General features: G+C 42.3%; 1 protein-coding gene across 1 annotated transcript; it reads left to right on the forward strand.

Annotated features, from left to right (window-relative positions):
• Nucleotides 1–10,608: 10,608 nt before the first annotated feature.
• Nucleotides 10,609–11,470, forward strand: LOC148015121 (uncharacterized). The gene has a single exon (XM_087665584.1). It carries the CDS (start codon nucleotides 10,713–10,715, stop codon nucleotides 11,277–11,279), a length of 567 nt encoding a protein of 188 aa, XP_087521710.1. The 5' UTR covers nucleotides 10,609–10,712; the 3' UTR covers nucleotides 11,280–11,470.
• The last annotated feature ends 1,220 nt before the right edge of the window (nucleotides 11,471–12,690 follow it).

A 12,690-nucleotide genomic window follows, 5' to 3' on the forward strand; every position in this document is an offset into this window, starting at 1 on the left:
ATCCTCTTGTGAGTCTCTGGGATCTTTCTGAAATGCTTTGTGATCGTACTTTTACCAAGCTTGAAGCAAAGCAAAAGATCTAGAGTTGAAGGGACATGCAGCGTGAAGAGGAAAAGATGCTGCTTTTCCGCGTGTGTATGAGAGGAAAGTGTGGCTAAAAAAAGTGGTTCACGAAAAGAAAAGCAAGGGAAAAAACGCAAAAGCAAAAGGGGGAAAAAAGAAAATTCAAAAGGGGAGCGATTGGAAAAGAAAGCATCTTGGGGGCTGCTGGATTAGGCGGAAGGCGAATTTAGGAGGCGACTGCTATATGGGGAGGAGGGATGGAACTCTGCGCGGGACGAGGGCTTTTTCAATCAGGGGAGAAAGATCGACTGGGAAGGGAGGGGAATCAGAATGCGGAAGGAGGAGTCAAGGCCTGCAACTAGGTAAAAAAGGCGGCTTCTTTGGCTTCCCGGTTGGCATGGCTTCTTCATGACCTGACCCTTGTTCCATCCAAGTCTAATGAGTATGAAAAGTTGGGCAATCTAACTCTCATTGGCCTACCTTCCACGTACGAATTGAGCAAAACCAAGACCAACTATCATGTGATCATTCCAGGTGAAAATTTTGGATGTGGGTCGTCCAGAGAGCACGGCCCAGTTGCTTTCGGTGCATTCGGATTTCATGCTGTCGATGCGGAATCATGTGCAAGGATCTTCTTCAAGAATTCGTAGGAGCACAAAACGGGAGACATCGTTACTTCAGATTTAGAAAAGAACGTGATTATTTACCATGCTCAGAATAACAGTACACGCGTTGAAGGCTTTGAGAAAACGACAGTGAAAAAGATGACTATTGGAAGAACATAGGAGAAATTTTCCAGATTGTAGAACCTGGGGCCACGATTAATCAAACTGACAGATTGTTTTCGCTTGTGGGACTGGCTGATGGTGTAGGACTTATGGCTGTGACACTTCTGTCCATGCAATTTACCTATGTATGAGGCATAACATGCCCTGCACAAGGACCTTACTGCTCGAAGAAACACATGTTCCAAGGGACATCAATCTGTCCATTCTGCAAATCTTCTCAGAGACAAAAGATCTGGGAACGGCATGATAAACGCATTTCCTGGTAGTCGGCATCGGATTGGATTCAGTAACATTAATCTGCAACTACCTTATTCAACTGAATACATCTTTTGATAGCTTTCCTTAAGCAAATCAAGCCTTTGACAAGACTTTGAAACCCAATATTTACACATGGAATGCTTAAATCTCTTGCCATCATCAGGAAGAAATTGAATGCCTTGTAGCATCAACCTCCGACATATAACCTTGTATTTTAACTTGCCTGGACAATCTTTGGAATCTTGTACAAAACATCCCATCGGGCACAAGCTTGGACTCATCATCAACAGTAAATTTGTGTACTTTTTCACCAGCTTCAATCCATGATTTTTCCAGCCTTCTTATAAGAACCAGTATTTATCTTCAGTTCTTTTGTTCTCAAAGAACCTTCTCACATTTGGAGATCCTTATAGACAGTTGACTTAAGCACATATGCTAGAGCATACACTGAAACCAGTTGCAAAACTCTATCAAAGCTTTACCTTGCAAGCTCCACATTCCTATGAAATTTACAACCTGCAGCAGAGACCTCAGACTTTCAGATACTGCAATGTAGCTGAATGTATGTCACATATTATCAAAAATTGAGCTTTCAAATTGAATCTGATCTCGCTAGATTGACCTTCTATCCTGAAATTATTCAAAGTCCTCTGTGGTCGCGACTTTGCTTTCGAAACGCTTCGACAGCGTTTAACTACGCATCTATATTCGCGTCTATCTGAAAAATAGATGCACATATACACGCAAAAATAGACGCACACGTCAAAATTCAAACCATACTTAAATCATTTCTTTTCAAACTGCGCCTTTCCTTTCCTGTGTTTTTTGCGGTTCTGAAGCTTGATTTTAGCTGACATGCAGTCTCTTCATGCCTCACCTAGTCTCTTCATACCTCACCTCCTCATGACTCACCTCTTCTTTCATTTCAAACACACAAGAAGGGAAAAAGGAAAGCCAAGGAGAGGAAGAAAGAGAGAACAAGAAATAGGAGAACAAGAAGAAGCAGCAAGCAAGCAAACAAGCACCAAGGGAGGGTAACTTACCAAGGAGAGGAAGAAGGAGAAGGAGAAGCACCACCACCCGCCACACCAAATACCCAAGGTGAGTCTCTCTCTCTCTCTCTCTCTCTCTCTCTCTCTATTTCTATCTTCCTCTCTCTGCTATATCTGTGTATTTAGGATTTGTGATTCCATTATGTATTGCATTATGTAAATCATCAATGGCGGTCGTCGGTCTAATATCGGCCGACCGAGTGCGTTTGCGAGCGTGTCTACATCTCAGTGTAGACGTAGACATAGACGCGAAAATATGTTTTCTCTCAGAGCGTTTGAGGGCGCGTCTTAGAGCGCGTGTGCAGGCGCATGTGCTCTGCAATGTACACGCGATGATACACGCGCTTAACAGAAGGTTGACCTGCAATCTACACGCAATTATAGATGCGCATTGACCTGGGATACGCGCGCGTCTGGCAGCGCGTCTGTGTTGTATGTTAGATGTGCAGATAGACGCGTTGGAAAAAAATTGACTTGAGATGCCCATATGGCAGCGCGTTTGTGCTGCATGTTAGATGCGCAGATAGATGCGGGGATACATGCGCCAGGTCTCCCAGTTCTAATATTAAACAATATATTTTTGCAATGATGAATGTGACCAATCCCATGTTTGTGTTTATCAGTTTTCTTATTAAAGAGAAGCATTAACACTTAAGTGTTATGCTCAATGTCCAAAGAAAGCTCTTTGAAAATGTAGGTAATATATGATTTTTTGTATGCAAATAAATTTGTCTTTTTCCTGTGTTTTTTTTGCGGATGTCGTATCCTGGTTCATCTAGCAATGACCCAGATGTGGATCACATGAATGATACATTGGCCTCCTTTGGCAAGGGGGTCAATGCATTTTTTGGAGGTTTTCCTAGTAGGGAAGACTTCATGGGAGAGATGACCAGACACCTTGGCCGCTCTCCCACAGCGGATGAGGTGTTCAGTGTCATGTGTGGAACACCTCTGGCGTCTTTGCCTGGCACTACTTCCCAGACTCCACATGCACGTACTCCACATACAGGTACTCCATATGCAAGTACTCCATATGCAGGTACTCCATTTGCAGGTACTCCACGTGCATCGGCTGAAGCACAAGCATCTGCACAAGCACGTGCATCTGCAGAAGCTCGTGCGTCCAACGAGGCAGAGGGCAGTCGATAGAGAGGGAGGAGGGAGAGTCGAGGGGGAGGAAGAGGGTTGTGTGGGGGTTGCCTAGGAGGTGGCAAGCAATCACCCTCACCAGTAGATCATGTAGAGGAGGTTGTACGCCATTACTATAGAGTTACAGATGCTGGTGGCATCTTTCATGATGATGAGGGAAGGGATGTAATGGCATACATGAGGAGCGTCGTGCATGCGACTTATAAAGATTGTTTCATTGCCTTCAAAAATCAGAAAAGTGGCTTGTGGCAGGAGGTGTTGAGGGTAGTCCATAGGAGATACCCAAATCCTGAGGGTCAACGATTCTTGGATGATTGGGGAAGTACAAAAGTGAGGGATATGCTTCACAACAAAAGATCCCACCTCATGACACGAGCCAGGGACTCACTGCGGAGGCTGGAGGAGGGGCATGGAGCCTACAGCCAACCACCTATGTGCCACCGTGTAGAGTGGAAGAAAGCCAAGAAGAAAGCAGCTGAGAAAGCAATCACTGATATATATGTCACTGCAACTGCCAGGTAGCAAGATACATCCAATAGTGAGTTTCCAGGGGCAAGAAGGTACCAAGAACTATCAAACCAACCACCTATCAGGCAAGAGACATCTCATAGTTCTAGAAGTCATGCATGTAATGGGTCTCAGGGTAAGAGAAGAGACCAAGCACAAGCACAACTGATAGAGCAAGAAGCTCAATACATAACCATCCAAGATGCATACAAAACTGACAAACCTATGACAGAGATAGGTACCTACCCCAATAGGCATATCAAATCAGTCCACTACAGACAAACTGCAAACATAAAGCTCTCAAGAGAGCAAATGCATGTAACTATCCCACAAGCTCAAGCTCATCTATAAATAAGACTCTATGTACATCCGAATATACCAAGAGGCTTCCACTGGAAGTGTGAAGAGTCGCCAACACGCAGAGGCGCGACGGATCCGAATGGAAAGCATGGGATCGTAGCATTACGGATCGGGCGGCAGAGAGTCGTGGGAGGCAGAGTTTGTAAGTATATTTTGATTTCTAGTTTTTTTAAATTTATATTTCTTTGAATTCTTTATATGTTTTTGTCTAATATATTGTGACGTCTAATTGTTTGTATATCTCTAAATGTTTTGCAGACTACCATCGTTGGTAGGACACCTACCCCTAGAGAGGTAGGTTACCATCGATCCCATAACCGCGCAGCGACATGGCTTTACTTTTATGAGGTGGGTCTCATCACTGAGGACCAATACAACCGGGCCATGAGGATTCGAGAGCCAGAGGAGGTATGTTTTTCTTACTTTCATATTAAAAGTATAACTAATTATAACTTTTTCTCCACCTTGTCTATGTAAGCAACCCTGATCTTTTGTGTGTGTAGGCGAACCTAGATGTGGAGCATAGTGAGGAGGGGGATAGTGATGCTAGTAGCCATGGTGGTACTAGTGAGGATGTTTCCTCTTCAGATTCGTAGAGGAGCACCATACCTCCTCATGAGGCCTTCTTTTCTTGTATATGTATGATATCTCTTTGAGCCTCCTGCTTGCGGCCACACTTTAGGTCGCAAGCACTTAAACTTCCCTTGTAAATGCTTTGATATATAATGAATACATGGACTTTTATTTTCAATTCTCGTACCCGTAAGATACATTGTCTTTTTCCCAAATACATAATCTGATGTATGGGAGGGGAAAAAAAAAACCAGAGAGCATGTGGTTGCTTTGCAATGTGGGTTTTTTTTTCCAATTCTGTTTTGCGCATCTATCAGCGCGTCTAAATTGCAGATAATTCGTGTTTATTCGCGCGTCTATAATGCAGACTACACGCGCTTATACATGCACTTCACAATTCAAATTTAAAAATATATATATATATATATTTTAAAGAATATATTTTTTCTTTTCCGTTCGCGTTTATCAGTGCTTGTAAAAGCGTGTTTACCAGCATGTCTATATGCATGTATATATGTGTGTCTATTGCGCGTCTATTTGTGCGTGTAAATTCGTTGATACATGCGATTATAGACGTGAAATGATACATGCGCAAATAGACGGGCGGATAAACGCACTCGTAAGTTTTTCTCTGTATTCAAAAATCACGTCTAAATGTGCGTCTATGAGGCCTTTTTGTTGTAGTGAATGGCCAATTTGCATTGCGTGCATGGAGAGGGGACATGTTGATTGAGCCAAGACTCACGATCACCACCATGTTGGTCGTGATTGCTAGACATCTTGACTGTGATGTAATGGAATGATAATTTAATAATGATTCTATATTGTATATTGGGACCACTTCACTATATATATTTCAGGTCATTTTTTAATAATTTTCATACCTATCTCTTTGAGTTCGGCTCTAAACCTATCTATCTTTGAGGTCGGCTCTAAACTATGCTCACACACATACATTTTCGTACCTACATTGCAAAGAATAAAAACCAACACAAGAAAATTTTTGAAAACACTCGCTTCCATTTCTCTCTCTTTCAACACTTCCTAACCTACATTGCAAAGCAACACAAAGCAACACAAAGATCGAAGAGAAACCAACACTTTCTAACCTACATTGCAAAGCAAAACAAAGATTGTAAAGAAACCAAAATAGGGCATACCGTCGTGCTCTCTTCTTCTTCCACGACCTCTTTGTGCGGGCGACGCTCCTCTCCTCACGTGCGGCTCATGGCTTGCTTCCTTGTTCACCTCCCTTGCTCACCTCCCTTTCTCTTTCTCTCCGCCTTCGCGTGCTCATTTGAAAGAAACGTTCGGGTTTCAGTGAAATGTTACCGCAGTAATTCGTCACTATTAGGGTCACTATCTACGTCGCTAAAAATGTCGCTATTTGCATCGCTAAATAGCGACGCAAATAGAGACGTTTTTAGCGACGCAGATAGCGACGCCAATAGCGATGCTAATACCGACGCCGAAAAAAAACGTCGCTACTTAGCGTCGCTATATGTGTGTACCCTTGTAGCGCTTGAATCTCTCCCACAATGGATTAGGCTCAGCAAGTGGCTAAATTGAGAGATTAAGATCAGATTGGTATACCTCTTTAATATTTGGGATGACCGTTGAAACATAAGTCGTCATGGTGCCCAATTGCTCCATTGAACAAGTCCAGGTGTTGGTTGGGCATCCGTGGAAGAATACGTCAACATTCGAATGCTCTGGCTAATGAAGAAGACTCCCGTGCTTGTCCCCAAGCTTGAGCTTCAATAATGGGAAGCTTCAAGTGAAGATTTCATGGCTGCCACAAAGCTCCCATGCATACTAAATTCAATATCTTCATCCGGGCAAAAGAAATCATTCATGGGCTGAAGGGCTTGTGGGGTATGAGCTCTCAGAGTCAGAGATGGTTTAGCTTGAAGAATCCATGGCTACCCCAAACAGTCCAAATGCTGTCCACATTGTGGGCTAAATCCCGAGAGCAAGAGTATCAAGGAGGAGGAGGTCAGTGTGCTGATTCAGGGCCTGGAATGGCAGAGGGCAGCACAGGGAAGGAAGGCTGGGGTAGAGCAGGGAACAACGACGCAAAATGCGCCACAAATTGCGGGCTGTTCCCTCGGGTCTCTCCTGGCTTGTGACCTTCTCAAGGGTATGGCATGTGGTCAGGGGCAAGTGGGGAAGGCTCATGGGGCTTCACTTTTTCCCTCCCATGGCTGCTCCAAGGAAAAAGAGGAGTTTCCTCTCCTTTATGGATATGGCAGCTTGCCTGGGAGGAGAGAGAAAGGGGGCTAGAGCAAAAAGTAATTGATGTTTTGCCCTCTTTCAATTCCTGGGACTCTAAACTTAGCTTGGAACCCTTAAAATTTGCATGAAAATAAGTGACAACCTACTATTTTAACCGTTTTACCTCCAAATATGTCTGAGTCTCCAGCCATAGCTCCTGCTTGCTCCAAAAGGCTAAAGTTAGCTATAGTCCTTCTTGTTGTACATGTACCTGTAAGCTGAGAAACTAGGGATTTGAGAAGGAAGAAAAGGGAAAAGGAGAAAAGGACCAAAGCTTGAAGCTCTGATACCACGTGTAATGAAAGAAGCCTTAGAGGAGAGAGAAGAAGAGCTGAGGAGAGAGAAAGAGTGCAAGAAGAAGAAGGAATAAGACATACTTGCGGTTGCCTATGGTCAAGAGGCGCTTTACCCATCGAGATAGAGCTAGCTAGTTTCTTGGTGGTTTAGAGCAAAAACCTTGGACCTAAAGGGGAAGAACAAGTAGAGCACAAGAAAGGAGAAGGAAGCTCAATGATAAGCTCTCAAACAAGGAGATTGTGAAAGGGTCTTTAATGCTTAGGTACAATAACATGTTTGAGAATAGAAAAGATAAAAGTTTGTGGAAAAATGGGAGGGTCCTTTTGGTACCTCTTACAAAGCCATATGATGTACGTGGCTTTGTGGTGCATAGTTTGAGCTTTATATAGAAACCAACATTTCTAAGGCTTACATATGTCCACTAAGTAAGAATTATCCACCCCTTAGGGAATTCTGTTCTAGAAATAATTCTCTTTGGGGAATAGTTACCAACAATAATATTAGAATTTGGTTTGGATGGATTTGGAAGCTGGGCCATATGATAGTTTTCAAAACCTTAGAGCTAAGCATGAGAGTCTTCTCACATTTGAGAAATTTGAGCTAACTATACAAAAAAGTCAGCATAAGGATAAGGGGATATGTGGACACCCTTTATAAATAATTCAATCTTTTCAATCACTTGAGCCCAAGATTTTTAAAAATGAAAGAGCAAGGTGGGGCCAAGCTTGACACATATGTTTTTGAGTATTTTAAGGAAATACTCCAATGGTATTTCCCATAAAGTTCCCATGTTGTACATACATCCTATCCCAAGTTCCTTTTCTTCTCTCTCATATTTTCCCTTTTCAGGTCTCTCACTTACCCTAGATTATTATTAAATTAACCATGATATTCCTTCGTTCTGTAATTTTTCAAGAGTATCACCCATGTCTATTTTAATATTTGGAGCTTCACAAATGCTTTATGCATGGAAGAATTCTTGGCCCATCCTAAGAAGAAAGGACAACAGTTTATTTATGCTATAAAGGATTGGTAACTTGAGCCACTTCTACAAATAGTGAAGGTTTTAGGCCTTCTAAATTATTATTAAAAGGTATTTTTACCATGTGAGGTGCTATCAGGGTCACATATAGGACACAAATTAGCAACACCAATTAGCATCACTTATGCCATAATGAATGGACTCTAAATCTCCCTTTCCCTCCCTTTGAAAGTTAACTTTCTTACCTTCCATGCTTTTGCAATGTTGTATAGATGTGAGAAAATTTGTATGAATTCTAGTGCCATTTAATTTGTGGCAACCCCACCATGTTGAACACAACATGCATATATATATATATATATATATATATATATATATATATATATATATATATATATATATATATATATATATATATATATATATATATATATATATATATATAGAGAGAGAGAGAGAGAGAGAGAGAGAGAGAGAGAGAGAGGCTCTAGGTGCTCACTATATACAATTTGTATGTATGTGTATGAAGAAAGTTAATAGACTTGCAGCAATATGAGGCCTAGGAGAATATAAGAAAGAACAATATCCCATGTGCGATATTCCTCATGGCATCACCAGACAATAAAAATGTTACATTCATTGATATGTCTTATGCAACAATTATCATGGCATTAGCCACTACCAATTAAGGTTGATATACATGCCATATATGGGACACAAATTAGCAATGCCAATTAGCATCGCTTATGCCACAATGAATGGCCTCAATATCCCCTTCTTCACCCCCCATAAGTTAATTTTCCTACCTTCCGCTCTTTGTCCAAGCTATGAAGATGCGCTAAAATTTGTGCCAATGCGAGTGTAATTCAACTTGTTCTAACTTTACCATGTCAAGTACAACACACACACAGAGGTTGTGTGTGCTTAGTATATATAGTTTCTGTGTATGCGCATAGAGAGGGATAATAGAGTAGCATTAATATGAGGCCTAGGAGAATTTAGAAAAGCATGGCATTCCATAAGCAGCCTTCGTTGTGGCATAAGCAAAGTTCCTTTGTTTGTTTTACATTTGCAGACATGGCTTATGCAATGATTATCATGGCATAAGGGACTACAAGTTGAGGTTTCTATAAGCATTGCATAGGATTGCTTATCTTATAATGAATGGATCACTCCCCTCGATCTTGCTCAAAACACAACCCCTCGTCAGGATGGTAGAACAGAATCTTGAATATGTATGGAGTATAGATGTTTTTGTGCTCATCATGTTAAGAGCGATGACGTAAGCATTAGTTGGTGCTATGAAGGCAAAGTCTTAGCAAAATTTCCTACATACCTTTCATGAGCTATGTAAAGTTGGGATCCTAGTTTAGTCAACCTAGTTGTTCCTATACGGCAAAGGTTAATGTGAGTAAATATGCTAGAGTACAATACCTATGTGGATACTCTAAGCTACGTCGCCATATCACTCATTTTGGTGAAAATATGATATACCAGTAGGATATGCTACTTGTTTAGCATACTTTGAATGTAAAGTGATTGTGGAACCGTGGATGGATATTTGCAAAGCAACTCGTTAGAAGATAGCTTGCATATGCGAATCTCTAATAGTCGTGTGCGCACTAATATAGTGTGTTTTTGCTGAAATCACATAAAGGTTCACTTCGGTAGGTAGAGTAGTCCCGGAAGAGCAGATATCATTGTTATGATAATACAGTCACAAGAAATTGTATTGTTTCGCAATTCAAACTTATCTATGTGAGCAGTGAAAGAATTCTTTACATTACATCAGCTCTAGCAATATATCTAGACCATGCAGCACTCCGGCTGCTACGTATTGGGAATTGCAGGCCGCATCTGAGGTACTTCTAAAAATTAAAAAGTTAGTGACTGAGGAGCAAAGCATCATACTTTATTTTTTATCCGCTTTTTGCTTGCAATGAAGTAAAGAAGAGGTTAATATCTGGCTCCTCTTAATTTATAGGATGTCTACATCATGGCATCATGCACTACTAATTTAACCGTTACAGCTGGACGTAGAGTACTGGCAGGCGTTGCAGGTTGCTTGCTGATAAAGTCATCAGTATTAAAAATGTAGGGTTCATTTCCCACGTACTTGCTTGCGTACATTGCACAAGGTCACGAAGGTCCTTGAAGTGTCGCTATTGCCCAGCTCCTCAATCCATCTAGCAAGATTCCTTTCCGACGCTCGCCGAATATTCTGTCTGGTACTGTGAGTTCAAGTGTCGAAGCACGGGGTATATAAGTGGACCGTAGGGTAACGAGGAGAAGTGAGTCTCGTTGAATGATCGTAGAGAGAGAGAGTGCGCGCTAGCTCTGCTTAAACACTAGCTAGAAGCACATCAGGAAGTGTCCGGTCGACACGTGTGATAAATCCAAGTAATTAGTATGGACCCGGCAACGATACTCGCGTTGATCGCGGCGTCTGGAGGTGCTGTGAAGGCATCGGCCCAAGTGATCAATCAGTTCAATACGTGGGTCGGCGGCGTGAACGACGTGAAGGACAAGGTGCGCTGGCTGCAGATCTCGGTGGTGAACCTGTCCACGGATCACACGCTGAGCGTGGAGGACAGCTGGTTTGACTCCGGGCGCTTCTGGTCGCAGCCATTCAAGCCGATTCTGCCCGGCACGGCCGCCACCTTCTTCGTGTGCAACAAAGACGGCGGGGTGTTGACGGGCGTTTCGGGTGGCGTGGGCCTCGTAGCCCGAAGCCGGGTGGCGAGCGGCGGTGTTGTGAGTGACGCAGAGGGCTGCTGGTGGATCTGCACCTTCTCCAGCCCCTACGCGGGATCCCAGAAGTGCCTCACCCGCTGGAAGGGCTTCGGCATCAAGCCCCTCTGGGAGGAGATGCAGAAGACCTCAATGGTGCGCGACAAGCGCTGTGGATGCTTCATGAAAAGGGACAAGGAGCTGGTGTTCATCTGGAAGAACCCCGAAACCCCCTGGGGCGCCTAGCTAGCAGCTAGCTAGCCTGCCTCCTCGCATACATTCTAATACTGGTTATGTTGTTCTGTGTGCTTTATCATCCATCGTTGCCGCCTCTACCACCACCCTCGCTAGCTAGTACATCCAGTCTGTCCTTGTTGTTGTTGTTGTGTTGACTGTGGCCTTCTTTATATATGGATGAATAGACTGTCCTTGTTGTTGTTGTTGTGTTGACTGTGGCCTTCTTTATATATGGATAAATAGACTATGGTGCATTCTAATTTCCGGACGAACCTGTTTTCGCCATTGTCCACTCCAATTATCGTCCCACAATTTTCCAGCCGATAGAATCGGCACTCTCACAATTATTGTTCCACAATTATTGTTTGTGAGGAAGTTTCTCGATGAAAACATATGGCCCTCTCTTTAAACGTATACGCTCTATGATTTCCATTTCTTCCGAAACAAATAAAAATGCATGTCATCTGCGGCATGGCAGTTGAAGCTCTTAGCATCATTTCTCCAAAAGCTTAAGCCTCATAATCAGTATATCCAAAATATCAATACACAAACCCAGGCTTTTGAGTTTAGGTCCAGCAAGACGTTGTAAAACCCCATTAAAAATACTTCTAGATGTTGCAAGAACAAACCACTATCCTAGAAACAATTCTAACACTAGCAAAGAAGAAGGCAACTGTGTATCTAGCTCGAGTGGTCCCACCATTCTGGGACGGGAGCATATCTTTAGCGCTGATTGTCTCTATCTTTTAACCCTCTTATTTGCTTTGGCAGATTAGATCTATACACCTGATAACTACCAACAATTTACACACCCCTATCGACCTAAGATCATTTCCTAGGACATGTAGCCCATCCCTAAGTCTCTAAAACTAGCATGCTAAGCACAGTATGGCTATCACAACTTCTTGTTGTGCTCGAGGGATATCCTTGTAGTCCATCTAGGTTTCACACTATATCCATCTCATGGACACTTAGCAAACATTACATTGCTATGGCTCCTTCCCTCTTCCCTTTCTCCCCGCTTGGCCTTTGGTCTCTTCTATTCGTCTCACCTATGCTTAATTTCCTATAATTATTTAGTTCAAATCACACAAACATCTCCTTATTAACATATTTAAAACCCACATTTCTTTAGCTAAATTACTTGAAAACTCCATGGAAAATTCAAAATTTTTCTATTTTTGACTTTTTAGCACCTTTAAAATTTGTAATAAGGTCATGACTTTCTTTCCATCAATAATGGCATGTCATAGAATTGGATTTTGGACTTGGGAGTGTCATTTCGTGTCACTTCTCATAGATAATTATGCATTATTTATGATGTTGGGAGATGAGGATGCATCCATCTTGGTAACAACTATGCATATAGCATTATTAGTAAAGGGAATGTGCATTTGTCACTGCCTAATGGATCTTCTTT

Source organism: Lygodium microphyllum, chromosome 24, assembly GCF_053477565.2.
Source record: "Lygodium microphyllum isolate KBCC chromosome 24, Lygodium_microphyllum_v1.1.10, whole genome shotgun sequence".
Taxonomy (NCBI): Eukaryota; Viridiplantae; Streptophyta; class Polypodiopsida; order Schizaeales; family Lygodiaceae; genus Lygodium; species Lygodium microphyllum.

What these genes read in the sequence shown, in the direction of transcription:
- LOC148015121 (XM_087665584.1), top strand. Translation starts at nt 10,713, where the DNA reads ATGGACCCGGCAACGATACTCGCGTTGATCGCGGCGTCTGGAGGTGCT.